We start from the raw sequence: 14,689 nt of genomic DNA on the forward strand, positions 1-14,689 counted from the left end.
TTTTGCATGTCAGGATATCCATTCTTTCTCTGCACCCATATCAGTTTAGGGGTGTTGTCTTCTCTTCTCTTCCTCCCTCCCCCACTTGCCTCCTCAACTTCAGGTTACACCCTTTACTCCGAGGTCAGGCAGAACTCCACATGGGCAGTCACATCTATCATGTGGACCAGGCCTAGACCAGCTTGCCTTCAAAGATCAAGCACTACTCTGCTGAACACTAAGGCAACCCTTCTATGTCTTGCAGCCCAGTGGATCAATGTATCACCTAAATAGCAACCAGGTTGCTGCTCATTTAATTTTATACAGTCCAGCCATGTGTCTTCTTACTTTTCTGATTATCTAGGGTAGTCGGGAAACTCATAGTCTCATCCGGCAGCATTGCAGGGCCATTTGCAGCAGTGGTCATTCATGTTTCGGTGTTATCATGTTTCCCAATAGTATTGCTGAGATGTATGGGTTGTGGGGGTTTTGACACTTCATGATGAGTAGGCGCATGCTTCCGAGCACAATGGCATGTAGAAACATAGCATTTTTTAATGCAACACAGTATTTTTTATGTATCACCAAAATGTAATGCTTGTGGATATCTTAACTGTTTATTTTTACCATGTGAAATCGAATATTATTTTTATATTAGCTTGGACTGATGGAACTTTTATTAGAAGAAGCTTGTTCAAATAATGACTATAAACGAAATATTTAAAATTTTGGTTTGATTGAAGAACTGGCAAGTTTTGAACTTGGGAAAACTGCAGAAGTCTGAATCCGATGTCAGTCGCAGAACTAAACTTCTAGAACTAAAACCACATTTCCATAGCATGTACCATAGCAGACTCTCTAGCAACTTTTGGCTCATTAAATTGAAATATACTTTTGCGACCGAGCCAAGACGAATCTTGTCTTTTACCTTATTGTTTTGTGTTGGTTGGGTGTAGCAGAATAGGTGGTGTGCAGAGATCCTAGGTATTAGAAAGGGTAATTGTATTTCTGTTTTCATGATTTATTTTCCTCAATTAGGTTCCTCCGCGATGTTCCAAATCCTCAAGTGCTTCAAGAGGAAATGGCCTGGTTGAAGGAGAGGTTATCTAGCCTGGGTTCTCCTGTTGTACTTTGCCACAATGATCTGTTGTGTAAAAATATAATATACAATGAAAAACAAGGTAGGTAGTACAAATCACAGTAAGTCATTTTTTATTTCCTAATCCATTTTGGATATTGTAGCAATTGTTTACACTGCTTTTGAGAGTTTTATTTCTGTTTTTCGTGGTGTATGTTATACATGGTTAAAAGTGTAATCTATTCTTCAGTACATTTATCTCTTATATGTAAGGTATGGATTTTCAACTTGGGTCCGTCTATCTTTGCCATATCCACTGCACGAGGCCCTTACCTCTTCCTTAGATGCATCATTCACTTCCACTTTTAATGTGCAATATTTCACCTGAGGTAAAGCACCGACCTTCTGGAATCATTACTGTGTTTGAATTCAGCACGGACAATGCCACTATGTCTGACATAATTTGGCAAACTCATACAAACAGTATCTGTGTTTGCGTGTGTTACCAGATTAAAGGCAGCTTTATTGGCTTACAAACAGTTCCCTTTTTTATTTAATGAAAAATGCATTGCATTTTTTTGATCACCAAGAGCCATGTTTCCACGAGTACACCTATTTGTTGGCTATTGTGCTAGATTGTTGTTCAATAAAGCTCTTTAACTCACCCCCATCTCCTTGTCATTACAGACATGCTGTGCTCATGTCTAAAGCACGCCATTATGTGGCTCTGAGTGATGGGGAGCCATGGAATTTCATCTGTGGGTAGCTGGCGTATGCTGTAAATATATATGTTTAGTTATGGGTTAGGCTGTCCTGATCTGGAAAGGGACAATACCAGCCATCTTAAATCCAGGCTCACACGATTCCTAAAGTTGTATCTAAAATATGAAAGTGCCTGTAGTAGGAAAAATGTAACAATGGCTGTCTGCATACAGTGCATTTATAAGCTTGTGATTATGTAGTGTATTTTTTTAAATGTAAAATCGTTTCTCATGCTTTGCTTTGCAACCACTTTATCTGAAGTGGAATGAAGCACGAAATAGCCACTAGCAGGAGTTGAGAGAGAAAAGCTCTCTGGGGAGGAAACAAAACGCACACTTTATTGTAAAGTGATGATAATACATGGTTCTTGCAGAAATCAAATACTTTTTTCCTAAGAAGACCTACCATTTGGCAGATCAATGCTCTGGGCTTTTCTGTGATACATAAAATAGGCACGAGGGTCGCACCATTATTGTGCATTTGAAATCGGGAAGTAGAGGGAGACCTCGGCCGCTTTTTCCTGCAGCATAATGTTTTTGAAAGTACAATGTAAAGATATGTGATATACAGTGGCACTTGTTGCATGGAACTTATTAGTGCTGCATCAGGTGCAGTCAATAGCCGGACGCTTATAAGGAGCGTTTGTTTTTGTTCTGGTCAGTGGTACCCGTTTTTTTTTCTCTAAATGCAATGCTTGGTGGTTTTTCTAGTGCAATTCCTTTGTTATACCTGTAGGCCAAGTGGCTGAATTTTAAAGAGCATGTGCAGATTTTATTAGACTGCACAGAACGTTTGTGCTGAATCTACACATTGAGTTTTTGACAAGAAAAACGACATTAAGATCATTCCTTCCCCCAACCCATTGTATGTTCATTTATCTGTAAATAAACGAAATTTGATTTTATTGAATAGAATATTGAACAAGGCTCGTATTCTTATATTCTAAAAATAACTGATCAGAATTATCTGAATCTTGTTCACCGTCTGTTGAAAATAGCTGATGTTGCCGAAACCTTTAAACATTTTTAATATGACCATATTTCCATTGAATGGTACTGATATATTTGGGTCAGTTAATGACAGTATTTACTTTGATATCTCATTTAAAGGTTGGTTATATTATTTGTATTCCAGTTTACCTTTTAATTATACCATTATATTGGTTTACCTGGCAAGCACAGATTATATTTAATGAGACTAAGAAGCTTGGATTTTTCATCAATGTTTGATTTTGATGAGGGCACATCGTTTGTTTGTTATGATCTTATTGCATTGTAGGATTCCAACTGATAGGCTTAAATGTAGAATAGTCCCACCTACGTGCAGAGACCCTGGACAATTTCTGTAGATCATGGTTAGCCTTCTTCATCAAACTCTCAGATAACACTAAATTTGACATGTAGTTGGTTCAACTCCGCAAACAACTGTGACTCTGAGAACATTGCTACGAAGTCAATTAAATGGAATTCCTCCTTAAACCTTCGAAAACAAATTATGGTAACAAAAGTTCCTGAAAGACGCTTTATAAACCGGAAACAAATTTCAACATGTGGGTCCTCAAATGTGAATATCTAAAAAAACAAAACAAACCCAACATATTTACTTTTCTTTCAGAGTAGGCCAGTCCTACGTCACATCCACGTAAATACTTTTCAGAGTCCTTTAATTTACTGAGAGTAGTTGAGTGGCATCTTGAAGTCTTTGACATTTGCTGTATTGTGAAGTAACATGACAAATATTTTCTAACTGTGAAGAAAAACAAAGGGAAAGGTGCCTGTCGGGTCAAAAGTGCCTTCGGTGCACTCTGCATACACTGTATCGGTAAGAAAGACAGCAGCTTAAATTACCCAGCATCCTCATACTGGCAGTTTGCCTCACAGCTTCAGTTCTTTTTTCCGGCTCGTGCTAACTGGATCTCAGGACACTTGAGTGGTCTTCAATCTCATTTTTTCTGAGGGAATTTGTTGAGAAAATAATGTTTCCAACTTTATCTGACATCTTTCAAACTAAAAGGAATTCCCTTTGTTTTTACATCTTTAGGGAACTTTCTTCTCTGCATTATGCCTTATTTTGTTTGTGAAGTGCCCCTCCTGTGGGAGAGAGAAGGCTGCTTCCGAGCTCCATGACTTCTGTGTGGTTTGCCTTCCTGCTTCTGAGTCTGTCAAAGACTGTCTCAGTTCACAATAAATGACAAAGAGCGCTCTTACGCATTGAAGGAATGCCCCTGAGGGACAAACAAGAAAAGCTCAAGGCAGAAGGGGAAAGGAAGAAATAGAAGAAAAGCGAGAGGAGGGCTTCCTCTATTTGCGGACGTTCCTCCTGTGAAAGACACCAATAGAGATAGTTTCAGGGAGAGCACCACAGAAGCATCTGCACCATTGATCGAGACACTCCTACACGCCTCAAGTGTCAAGAGCTTCAGTGGATGTCGAAACCATTAGCGCCAATATGTTCGCCTTTGAAAATCTTTATGGTTCCAACAACATTGACAGCCCAGGTACCGATCACCACCTTCATTGTACCTATTCTGTCGAGACCGCCTCATGACACCATGATATCACCGACCTTCGACGGTGACAACTCAACAATATCTACATTCGACACCAGAATGTTCATAAAATCAGAGTCGACTGTAAGAATGACCTCCGAAAACAACGCCAAAGCACTCCACAACTTCAGTTAATCCTCAATCTTCACCTGTCATTCCCATGGGAAAACCTATTTTACCATGGAGGCCAAGTTTATCTCTCCTGCTACAGGAGCCTTTACAGCCGCTGATTCTACCACCTCTTTCAGGAACTTCAGTGCCACACCGTGTTATCACTCCTGACCCAATAATTCCAGCGCCACCTGTACCACAAGAAGTTCCAATGGTACCAAGAGTGTCAGAACCAACAAAACCTTGTTTATTCCGTCTTCGGACATATGTACACGAAGGAGAATACCCTCCAGCCCTCCAAGCTCATCAAGCCGTCACACAACAGACTTCTTGTATATGCCTACGTCACCGCTGGCTTCTATTAAGATAATCCCCAGTAGATGACATCCTGAAATTCCAGGGTGTCTTTCGTATGGCGATGCTCAGCATACACATATAGGTTCCTCATTCATCCATAATTTATAATGGAGACTTTGCATACCTAAGCTTCTCCAAAACCATTACTACCACTGGTTCCAGGATTCACAAAGCTTGCAAAAGAGAAATGTTTAACTCCAGCCACTTAAAAATCTGCTACTCCGCATCTTGTTAAGAAATACAAACCTGCCTAACAAGATCCTGTATTTCTGCACTAGGAACCAAAACCAGACTCTCTTATAATCTCTGCAGTGCTAAATAAGCATCCATCGGCATCAGTGAAATCAGTGCACCGTAGAGAGAAATTGATGCTGGAAGGTCTGTGGTTAAGCAGCAATAGCTCACAAATCGTCTAGAGACTTTAAAGTATGACCGAGCACTATGGGAATCTCTGCTCACTTTCACAGATTATCTACCAAGAGACCCAATGTAAGACTTCTTTGAAGTTGAAATGAGGGACAAATTGTCTCTAACCAGGTCATTAGCGCTGCCATCAACACTGTAGACCTAATAGCTACTACTTTTTCCATTAGCATTGCTTTACGACGAGCTTCATGGCTTCGTCTAAAATGAATAAAGACGGATGCACAATTAACATTTTTTGACCTTAACTTTTTTAGGCCCTTTATGTTTCGGCAGTAATTCTGATGAAAAAATTGAGATCATGAAAAGTTGCCTGAAACACTTAAATCTGTGGGCTTAGAGGAAAAGAAGCAATTTTATAGTTCGGAATTCCGGTGCAGAAACACTAGACCATATAGGAGACAGCTGTTTCCATCAGTGGTCTTAATTACCCCCAGTCTCAGGGATAACAAACTCCACATCACTAGACCTTATATCCTCATAGACCTACCCGTTGCAGACAACAGGAGATGCAGCAGTCTTTCAGGGATTCCACTCCGGGGAAATCACACTCCCACAGTAACAAATAATGAGCAGAACATTGTCTAGTGTGTCGCTACTCTGGTAAGGGAGTGTATCAAAAAACCTGAAAGAATGGAAAGTGATTACAACCAACCAATTGGACTTACACATTATCCAGAAAGGCTATAAAATCAATATCTGAAAGAAACAGGTTAATATTAGATTCCTTACCTTAGAATATCCCCAGGCGTCAGACTGGATCCGAAAATGTTTGCGTAGCAGTACCCTTGCGCGTCGGTAGGCATCGTCTGCGGCTCCGCGTCCGTCGTCGGCGTCGTGGGCGCCATGATGACGTCGTCGGAGTACTTAGACGCCGCCTCCGCGTGCTGACGCCATTTCTTCTTTTTTCCGTGCCAGCAGCGCAGATCCGGAAAAAGTGGTACCTTAGTCATTTTTTGACTAAACTTTTTTGATCCCTTTTGATAATTTTTCGAGTCTTCGACTGCGAACGGTGCCGATAAGGATGCCAGGTTTTAAACCCTGTGAGGATTGTGACCGACTGATGTCGGTCACCGACCCTCACCGTCTCCGTCTCCACTGTCTCGGGTTCGACCACGACGACAAGACCTGTTCCGATTGCCGGGCCCTGACTTCGAAAGCTAGACGGGAGCGGTCCCGCAAGCGACTCGAACTCCGGCAGTCAGCCCCGTGCCGCGAGAGGTCCCGGTCCGGATAGAGGTCGAGGGACCGGTCGCGGGATCGGAGCCATCATAGCTCCTGGAGTCGACATCACTCCTCAGGTTCGAAGTCGTCGGGTAAGCACAAGAAGTTGAAGAGACGTCATCGCTCTTCCGACTCCCCCCGACGCGGCCGGGGGATTCGGGTGACACCGCCCACGTGGCTCCGTCGGAGTCGCGAGCGTCGTGTCCGGCCCCATACCCTCCGGTCCCTGGGCCGCACGCGACGCCGGAGGAGATCGAGCGGTTCCTCATGGCCATGAGGTCTCTCACTCCTCCGGCGGGTTCCGCGGCGCCTTCGGGCCCAGTGGACACGTCTGGGTGCCCTAGCGGGTCGGGGGCTTCGGCCCCGACGTGGTCGGGTGCTTCGGCGCCGGCGTCTTCAGGCCCAGCGCCGCAGGCCCCCAATGGATCAGGTTCCGGATCCGGGTCGTCGCCGGTTGACCTGACGACCTCACCGGCGCCGGTCTCTCAGGTGTCACCTCCGGCGCCGTCTTCGGGCGGCGTCGTCCCCGATGCCTCCCTCGATCCGGTTCCAGCGGCTTTCGACGCCGCTGGGCGCCGCTTTCGACGCCGATTGGAGAATTTTACTTCAACGAACCGGCCCCATCCTTTGACACCTTTGAATATCAGGAGATGGGTGATGAGGAGAATTGGGAGGGGTCTGAGGACCCTCTGACACGGGAGTGTCGGTCCCAGGAGGACTGGACAGGTGGACTTGGGGATGCCAGTGGTCTGGATACCTCGCCAGACACCGGTTTTGTCTCACCTCCTACCGTGGCTACGGAGGAGGGGGCAACCTACAGCGTGGTGTTGACGTTGTCGGCCAAGGCCTTGGGCCTTGAGCTCCCCGTCGCGGCCGTGAGGACTAACCTCCTCCCTGAGGTCCTTAAACCGCAGTCGAGCTCGGCTGAGCCTCTGCTGCCGTTTAATGAGGCCTTGACCGACGTTCTTTTGGGCACTTGGTCCAGGCCCGCCACAGGTTCGCCTGTAGATAGGAACGTGGCCAGACGCCACCGCCCGGCTCAGGGCGACCCTTGTTTCCTGTCCACCCACCCCACCCCTGAGAGCCTGGTTATCCAGGCTTCCAATTCCCAGACCGCATTCCCGTCGGCTCCACCTGACAGGGAATCCAAGAGGTATGAGCAATACGGCAAAAAGGTATTCTCCTCCCTGAGTCTGGGACTGCAGTCTTCCAACACCGCATGCCTCTTGGGCCTCTACACCCACTCTCTGTGGGATACGGTCGCGGACGTGCTGCCAGAATGTCTGTTGGAGGTCCCGGCTAAACTCGGCCAAGCCCTTGTGGAAGGCGGAGATGCGGCACGGTACTCTATCCGGTGTGGGCTGGATACCACCGACTCACTGGGCAGAGCGATGGCAACGCCGGTGGCGATTCGTCGAAAGGCCTGGTTGAGGTCCGCCAACTTCTCGGCTGATGTCCAGAATACACTCATGGACATGCCGTTTGATGGCCGTCGCCTTTTTGGCAACAGGGCAGACCATGCGCTTGAGCGCTTTAAGGACTCCAGGGCTACAGCCAGGTCCTTGGGCCTCTCGGCCCCGCGCCAGCAAATGGGTGCCTTTCGCTCCTTTCGTGGCCAAGGAATGGGCACCCCCACACGTGCCGCCAGCCACGCACTGCAGGGTAATACCCAACGCGGTGGCGGCCGTGGTAACCGCCGTGCCAGCGGTCGGGGACAACGGCGAGGACAGTACACACCTTCCCCTGCAGCATCCGCCTCAAAACCCTCCTGGTCCGTGCTTTCAGGCCCATGTGACGCCAGTGGGGGGCAGGGTTCACCATCACCTCCTCTACTGGCGCACTGTCACATCGGACAGGTGGGTGCTGCAAATCGTCCGAAGGGGCTACTCCCTCCCCTTCGAGGCGACCCCTCCAGCCATGCCACCGCAAAACCACCGCGTATCGGGGGATCATTTGCGACTTCTGCAGGAGGAAGTTACGGCCCTCTTGGCCAAGGGGGCCATCGAGCGCGTTCCTGGGCCAGAAGTAGGGTGTGGTTGCTACTCCCACTACTTTCTGGTACCCAAGAAGGGCAAAGGGGGCCTACGCCCTATCTTGGATCTACGGAGCATCAACGGCTTCCTCCGGAAGGAGAAGTTCAAAATGCTGACACTGGCTCAGGTCTTAGCTGCCCTGGACTCAGGAGACTGGATGGTAGCGTTGGACTTGCAGGATGCTTATTTCCACATCCCCGTCCTGCCAGCCCACCGGCGCTACCTGCGGTTCACGGTTGGCCACGAGCACTTTCAATTTACCGTGCTCCCCTTCGGCCTTACCAGCGCCCCACGGGTGTTCACAAAGGTGATGGCGGTGGTCGCAGCTCATCTGCGCAGGTTAGGGGTTTCAGTCTTCCCCTACCTCGACGACTGGTTGTTGAAGGCGGGCTCGCCCCAGACAGTCGTCAGCCACCTGCAGACGACGGCAGACCTCCTGCACCAGCTGGGGTTCTCCATCAATGTGCCGAAGTCACACCTGTGTCCCTCTCAGAAGCTCCTCTTCATCGGAGCAGTTCTAGACTCGTTGTGGTTTCGGGTTTAACCTCCCGAACAGCGGGTTGGGGATATTCAGGCTCTGATTCCAATCTTTCAGCCTTTATCCCGGGTCTCGGTCAGGTTGACGCTGCGGCTTCTGGGGCTGATGGCCTCCTGCATCCTTCTGGTGCATCACGCTCGGTGGCGGATGCGGGCTCTGCAGTGGGACCTGAAGTTTCAGTGGGCCCAGCATCAGGGAAACCTGTCCGACCATGTCCTGATCCCTCAGGGCACTGCGAGGCAACTGCAGTGGTGGCTCACGGACCGCGAATGGGTCAGCGGCAGATCCTTCTCCCTTCCCCAACTGGAGCACGTAGTTGTGACTGACGCGTCTCTCCAGGGCTGGGGAGGCCACATGGGAGAGGCAGCTAACAGAGGCCTCTGGTCTCCGGCGGAGTCCTGGCTCCATATCAACCTTTTGGAGCTGCGGGCGATTCGTCTGGCACTGAAGGCATTCCTCCCCTCTGTCCGGGGGAGTGTAGTGCAGGTGTTCACGGACAACACCACCGGAATGTAGTACTACAACAAACAGGGCGGGGTGGGGTCGTGGACCCTTTGCCAGGAGGCTCTGCGCCTCTGGCAGTGGCTGGAACATCAGGGCGTGACCCTGGTGGTTCAACACCTGGCAGGTTCTCTGAACGCCAGGGCAGACAAACTCAGCCGTCGGTGCATGATGGATCACGAATGGCGTCTGAACTCAGACGTGGCGCAAGGCCTCTTTCAGCAGTGGGGAGAGCCTTGGTTAGATCTATTCGCCACCGAAGAGAACGCGCAATGTCATCAGTTCTGCGGGTTGGAATTTCCAAGGCGGCACTTGCTCGGAGACGCTTTTCGTTGCGAGTGGAGTTGCGGTCTGTTGTACGCCTTTCCGCCTATACCACTTCTGCCCAGAGTGCTGAAGAAGATCAAGCGCGACCGGGCCCAAGTCATCCTTGTGGCTCCGGACTGGGCACGAAGATACTGGTATCCAGAGCTACTCAGTCTGTCAGTCGATCCCCCGGTTCATCTGCCTCTTCAGGAGGACCTTCTGTCGCAGCAGCAGGGGACGGTCCTCCACCCAAACCTGTCCAGTCTCCACCTCCATGCTTGGAGATTGAGCGGCGACAGTTGAGGCCATTTGACTTGCCTCTTGATGTCTGTAATGTCATTCTGGCAGCCAGGCGTCCCTGCACAAAGTCGATATACGCCTGCAAGTGAATGAATGAATGAAGTGTTTCTTGTATAGCGCATACTTTGCCCAGTGGGCGTCAAGGCGCCTAAGTCAAATGCAGAAGCTAGCACCCTACCAAGTCCTATTCTCTCATAAGTAGGCCTTCTTAAAGAAGTAGGTTTTTAGAGCAAGTGGAACAGATTTGTGGCATGGTGCACAGCAAAGGCTGTGGATCCTCTTTCTGCCCCTCTTTCTGATGTTCTTCTCTTCCTTCTTTCTCTTGCCCAGTAGGGCTCTGCTCTGGGCACTATCAAGGGCTACCTTTCTGCCCTTTCAGCCTTTCTACGGCTGCCTGATCAGCCTTCTTTGTTCAAGTCCCCTATTGTAACTCGTTTTCTAAAGGGCATCACACACATGTTCCCTCCTGTTTCGTTTGTGATGCCTCAGTGGGACTTGAACCTTGTTCTTACCTTTCTGATGTGCGCTCCCTTTGAGCCACTTCACAACTGTCCTCTCCGCCTTCTTACTCTGAAGACTTCTTTCCTAGTTGCCATCACCTCTGCCAGGAGAGTGAGTGAGCTCCAGGCTCTTTCATCCAAACAACCTTTCCTTTCTGTCCATCCGGACAAGGTCGTGTTGTTGACTAAGCCATCTTTCCTGCCCAAGGTTGTCACGGCCTTCCATATCGGGCAGTCTATCACCTTGCCCACCTTCTTTCCGCTTCGTTTTATCTGGATCGCACACGCCAGTTCCGGGTGAATGATCATCTCTTTGTTGGGTACGTGGGCGCTAAGAAGGGACGGGCGGTGCACAAGAGGACCATCTCTCGGTGGGTTGTCTTGTGTATCAAGGCATGTTACTCCTTGGCGAGAAAGGAGCATCCTGTTGGGCTGAGAGCCCATTCCACTCTGGCCACGGCGGCTAGCACTGCCCTGGGCAGGGGAGTCCCCTTGCAGGACATCTGTCAGGCGGCTATGTGGGCATCCCTGCACACGTTTGCAAGACACTACTGCCTGGACAGCCAAGTCCGGAGGGATGGCTTCTTTGGCCGTTCCGTCCTCCAGGACTTTCTGGTGTGATTATTGGTTCGCAGACCCACCACCGGGGTTGGTATTGCTGGGGTATCTATTCTAAGGTAAGGAATCTAATACTAACCTGTTTCTTTCAGATTTACCTTCGGTAACGATATATCTGTAAGAAACAGTAGTTAGTATTAGATTCCTTACCGCCCCACCCATCCTCCCCGTTCTGCGAACTGATATCTAGGGTTAAGGTCATCCCCTTTCAGGGCCCTAGTTTCAATGGCACCAGTGTTGGTTTTTAACATGGCTCTGCGTTTCTGGCGCGGAAAAGCTGTGTCTAAGAACTGACGTCAGCACGCTGAGGCGGCGTCTAAGTACTCTGACGACGACATCACGTTTTTAAAAATTTGTCTTATAAATGTGAGTGCAAATTTTCTTCATCTGCTACAGATTAGGTATGCCATTGTTTTTGCCTTGTGGTGGTGTGCGCTGTGCTTCTTAACGCTCTGACTGGAGGTAGATCGCATCACTTGCTCACATGCTCCTCCCCCGTAGGAGAGCACACAGTCTGGTAACAGTCTCAAGAGTATTTGTTAGCTATATTTAAATAAAGTTAAATGTACTGTATTGTATTACATTAAAAAACATATTTAATATAATTCTTTGATGCTGTATGTAACAATTTCTAAACATTTCTGCTACATACACTTTAACTTTCGTCTTGTGTTAAATAACTTTACTGAATGTGTTGCATATTTCAAGTTATTTTATTGTTGGTCATTTTACAGGCCATTATAATGACAGCCATGAAATAATACATTTTGTACATGCGAGCCCAACTGTGTTCAATTTAATATTGACTGTGATTGAGCAGTTTATTTTTGGCATACATTTTGTGTTAAAAGATCAACTCTCAGTTATTCCATGTTGCAAATGAATGACCAGCTAGACATGCCCTGCAGAGTAAACTGGAAGTAGCGCTGTCCTGTCACGGAAACATGTTTCTCTAAATTAGTTATGGCAACCTGAGATGAGTTATATTAGGGTTTTTTTAGGAGTAGGATGGACTGGTTATTTCTTCTGGTCCACTGTAAAAAAAAAAAAAAATAATATATATATATATATATATATATATATATATATATATATATATATATATATATATATATATATATATATATATATATATATATATATATATATATATATATATATATATATATATATATATATATATATATATATATATTACCTACTGGCGGTCGCCAGTAGGTATATATAGTTAGGATTTTTTCTCTATGGGATTTTTGAAAATTCTATGTCTAATAACTTTGGCGTTTGTGGACGGAATTGGCTGAAATTTTCAGGAAAATGGCACATTTTGTTTCTGAGCAGCCCCTGAAAATTTTGGGGGGGTTCGTCAAGGGGGGGCCGAGAAAAAAGGGGGGTCCCAAAACGCGTTTTTCCCATGTTAATTTCCATAGGGCGGTTGGCCTCACTTTTAGCCCGAACGGCTGAATGGATTTGCACGAAACTTGGCAAAATTGTAGGGACTGGTAGCCCGATGTGCCTTTTGTAGGTCTCAATATATGTGCTCCAGTGGATTTTGAGAAATTAACGTTTAAAAAAAGATATATATCTGTAAGCGCGCTCTGGGCAGCGCTCCAGGACGCGTACTTTTCGCGCAACGGAGCTTTGTGAAGCGAAGCTGATTGGTTCTCTGGCGTCTGTCAACATTCCAAAAAGTCCGTAGCGGCCGCCATCTTGTCTCTCGGTAGGATCGAGAGACAAGAGGAGGCCAAAACAAAGGGGCAAATAACCATAAGGGGGCATAGTAGATCCTCCCTGACCCCCTAGGTTTAATGTGGAGGCTTTAAAACGGCCCCGCGGGGCAAAAAAAAAAAAACCGGGAAGCTTTCTGGGCAGCGTACTGCAATGAAAAATGAATGATAGACTTTTCAAATACTGTTGTTAATTGATTGTTGGTTTTGTTGATTATTTTTTATTTTTTTTTATTTTTTAAGGATTGTTTATTGTGTTTAATAATTTATTAAACTTTCTAACGCGGCACGTCATATGACGCATTACGCGACAACGCAGGTCCAGAATATAGTCAAAATGTCTCCACCAACCAGCGGACGGCACACAACCCCTTTCAGCAGGCTAAATAGTTCTGTTAAATGACAACAGAAGGGACAGGCAACAAGAACCATCAGTCAAAGAGGGGAGGGCAAGTTCTTCTCTACCGGGTCACGTTGGAGCGCTACCGGAACTGATCGAATTGGTAGTCTACAGTGTTTCTGGATGTTTCAGACTGAAGCTGGCGTTAGCATGAGAGCACCACCATTTCGTAGCTCCGTCGTGGCCATTCCACGAGCAATCATGCTAGGCGCTCCCCACCAGAAGCCTGCGGGAGTCGGGGGGCCCCCAAGACTTTTGTAGAATCTTCAAGGATGAGGGGACGCTTTCGAGAATGGAGCCCAAGCTCTAGCAGACAAGCGTCCGAGTTCCAAGGTGTCGCAGGCCCATTTTAGTGGACCACGCCCAAATCTGAAGAGATGGCCGCCATTTTGAGAGTCCTGTGGCAGCCGCCTATCGCTGCACCGCAAGAGCGGGAGCAACTCAAGTACATGGTGAGCGAGACGCTGTAGTCGAAAGAGCGGGCGGTAAACAGCTGAATAGCGGAAGAGGCACAGTGTAGCAAAAGCGGGCTGAATGGCAAATGAAACGGAAAAGGGGTGCCCCACTACAGCGTGTCTTTAGGTAAAACGGATTGTGGGACAAGGTGAAGAATGGAAGAGTCACCAAAAGGAAAAAAGTTCCGCTTGACCCCGGGAGCCGGCCACCTATGTCGGGGGCGATCTCAGGCCACACCAGGGCAACACGACTTGGGGAGGGGGCCGGAGCCAAGCGCCCCCTCCGAGTCCGCGACATGACACCGTCCCTCGGGGGCCTCCGTCAAGCGGTTCAGGGTGGCACCGCATCACAACAGCCCCCACTTACTTTAAGAATAGTGAAGATGAAGCAATTGCAAATAGGCTTCAGACAATGTTACAAGCACTCCTCAAAACTTTGAACTTTCAGAGTGCATGAGTTGGGACAGCGAGGGGTGATTTGGTTTCTCGGACTGTTTTTCTGGTCTCTCACCACTGGCATACTTTAACGTTTTCTTGTTTCTAGGACATTAATAGGTTTTATCATTACGTTATGTTATCGTTTCTTTGTTTGTTGTTTAATAAAAGTTCATGTTCATCAGTGGCCTACTGATTTTCGTTTTCCTATTTTTTTCTTTCCAGGTTGTTTCATGGTAAAGTTTCTGTTAACAGGATACAGTGATCACTTCGTTATTATTGCATATGTCCTTTTCACTAGGGGTGCTCTCTGGTCGGGCCAGATGACGTATCTCTAGTAAATGGTCCGGGTGAAAAAGGTGCATCAATCAGTGGGGAGTAGATAGGCATGACA

General features: G+C 47.4%; 1 protein-coding gene across 2 annotated transcripts in view; it reads left to right on the plus strand.

Moving 5' to 3' along the window:
* ETNK1 (ethanolamine kinase 1) overlaps window positions 1-14,689 on the plus strand; it is a 164,128-nt gene that overhangs the window by 76,026 nt on the left and 73,413 nt on the right. For both annotated transcript variants that reach the window (XM_078674091.1, XM_078674092.1), the window contains exon 4: window positions 1,018-1,160. In XM_078674091.1, coding sequence (XP_078530217.1) covers window positions 1,018-1,160 — 143 coding nt within the window. The remainder of the gene's footprint in view (window positions 1-1,017; window positions 1,161-14,689) is intronic.

The sequence above is a fragment of the Lissotriton helveticus genome, chromosome 1_1 (assembly GCF_964261635.1).
Source record: "Lissotriton helveticus chromosome 1_1, aLisHel1.1, whole genome shotgun sequence".
Lineage (NCBI taxonomy): Eukaryota > Metazoa > Chordata > Amphibia > Caudata > Salamandridae > Lissotriton > Lissotriton helveticus.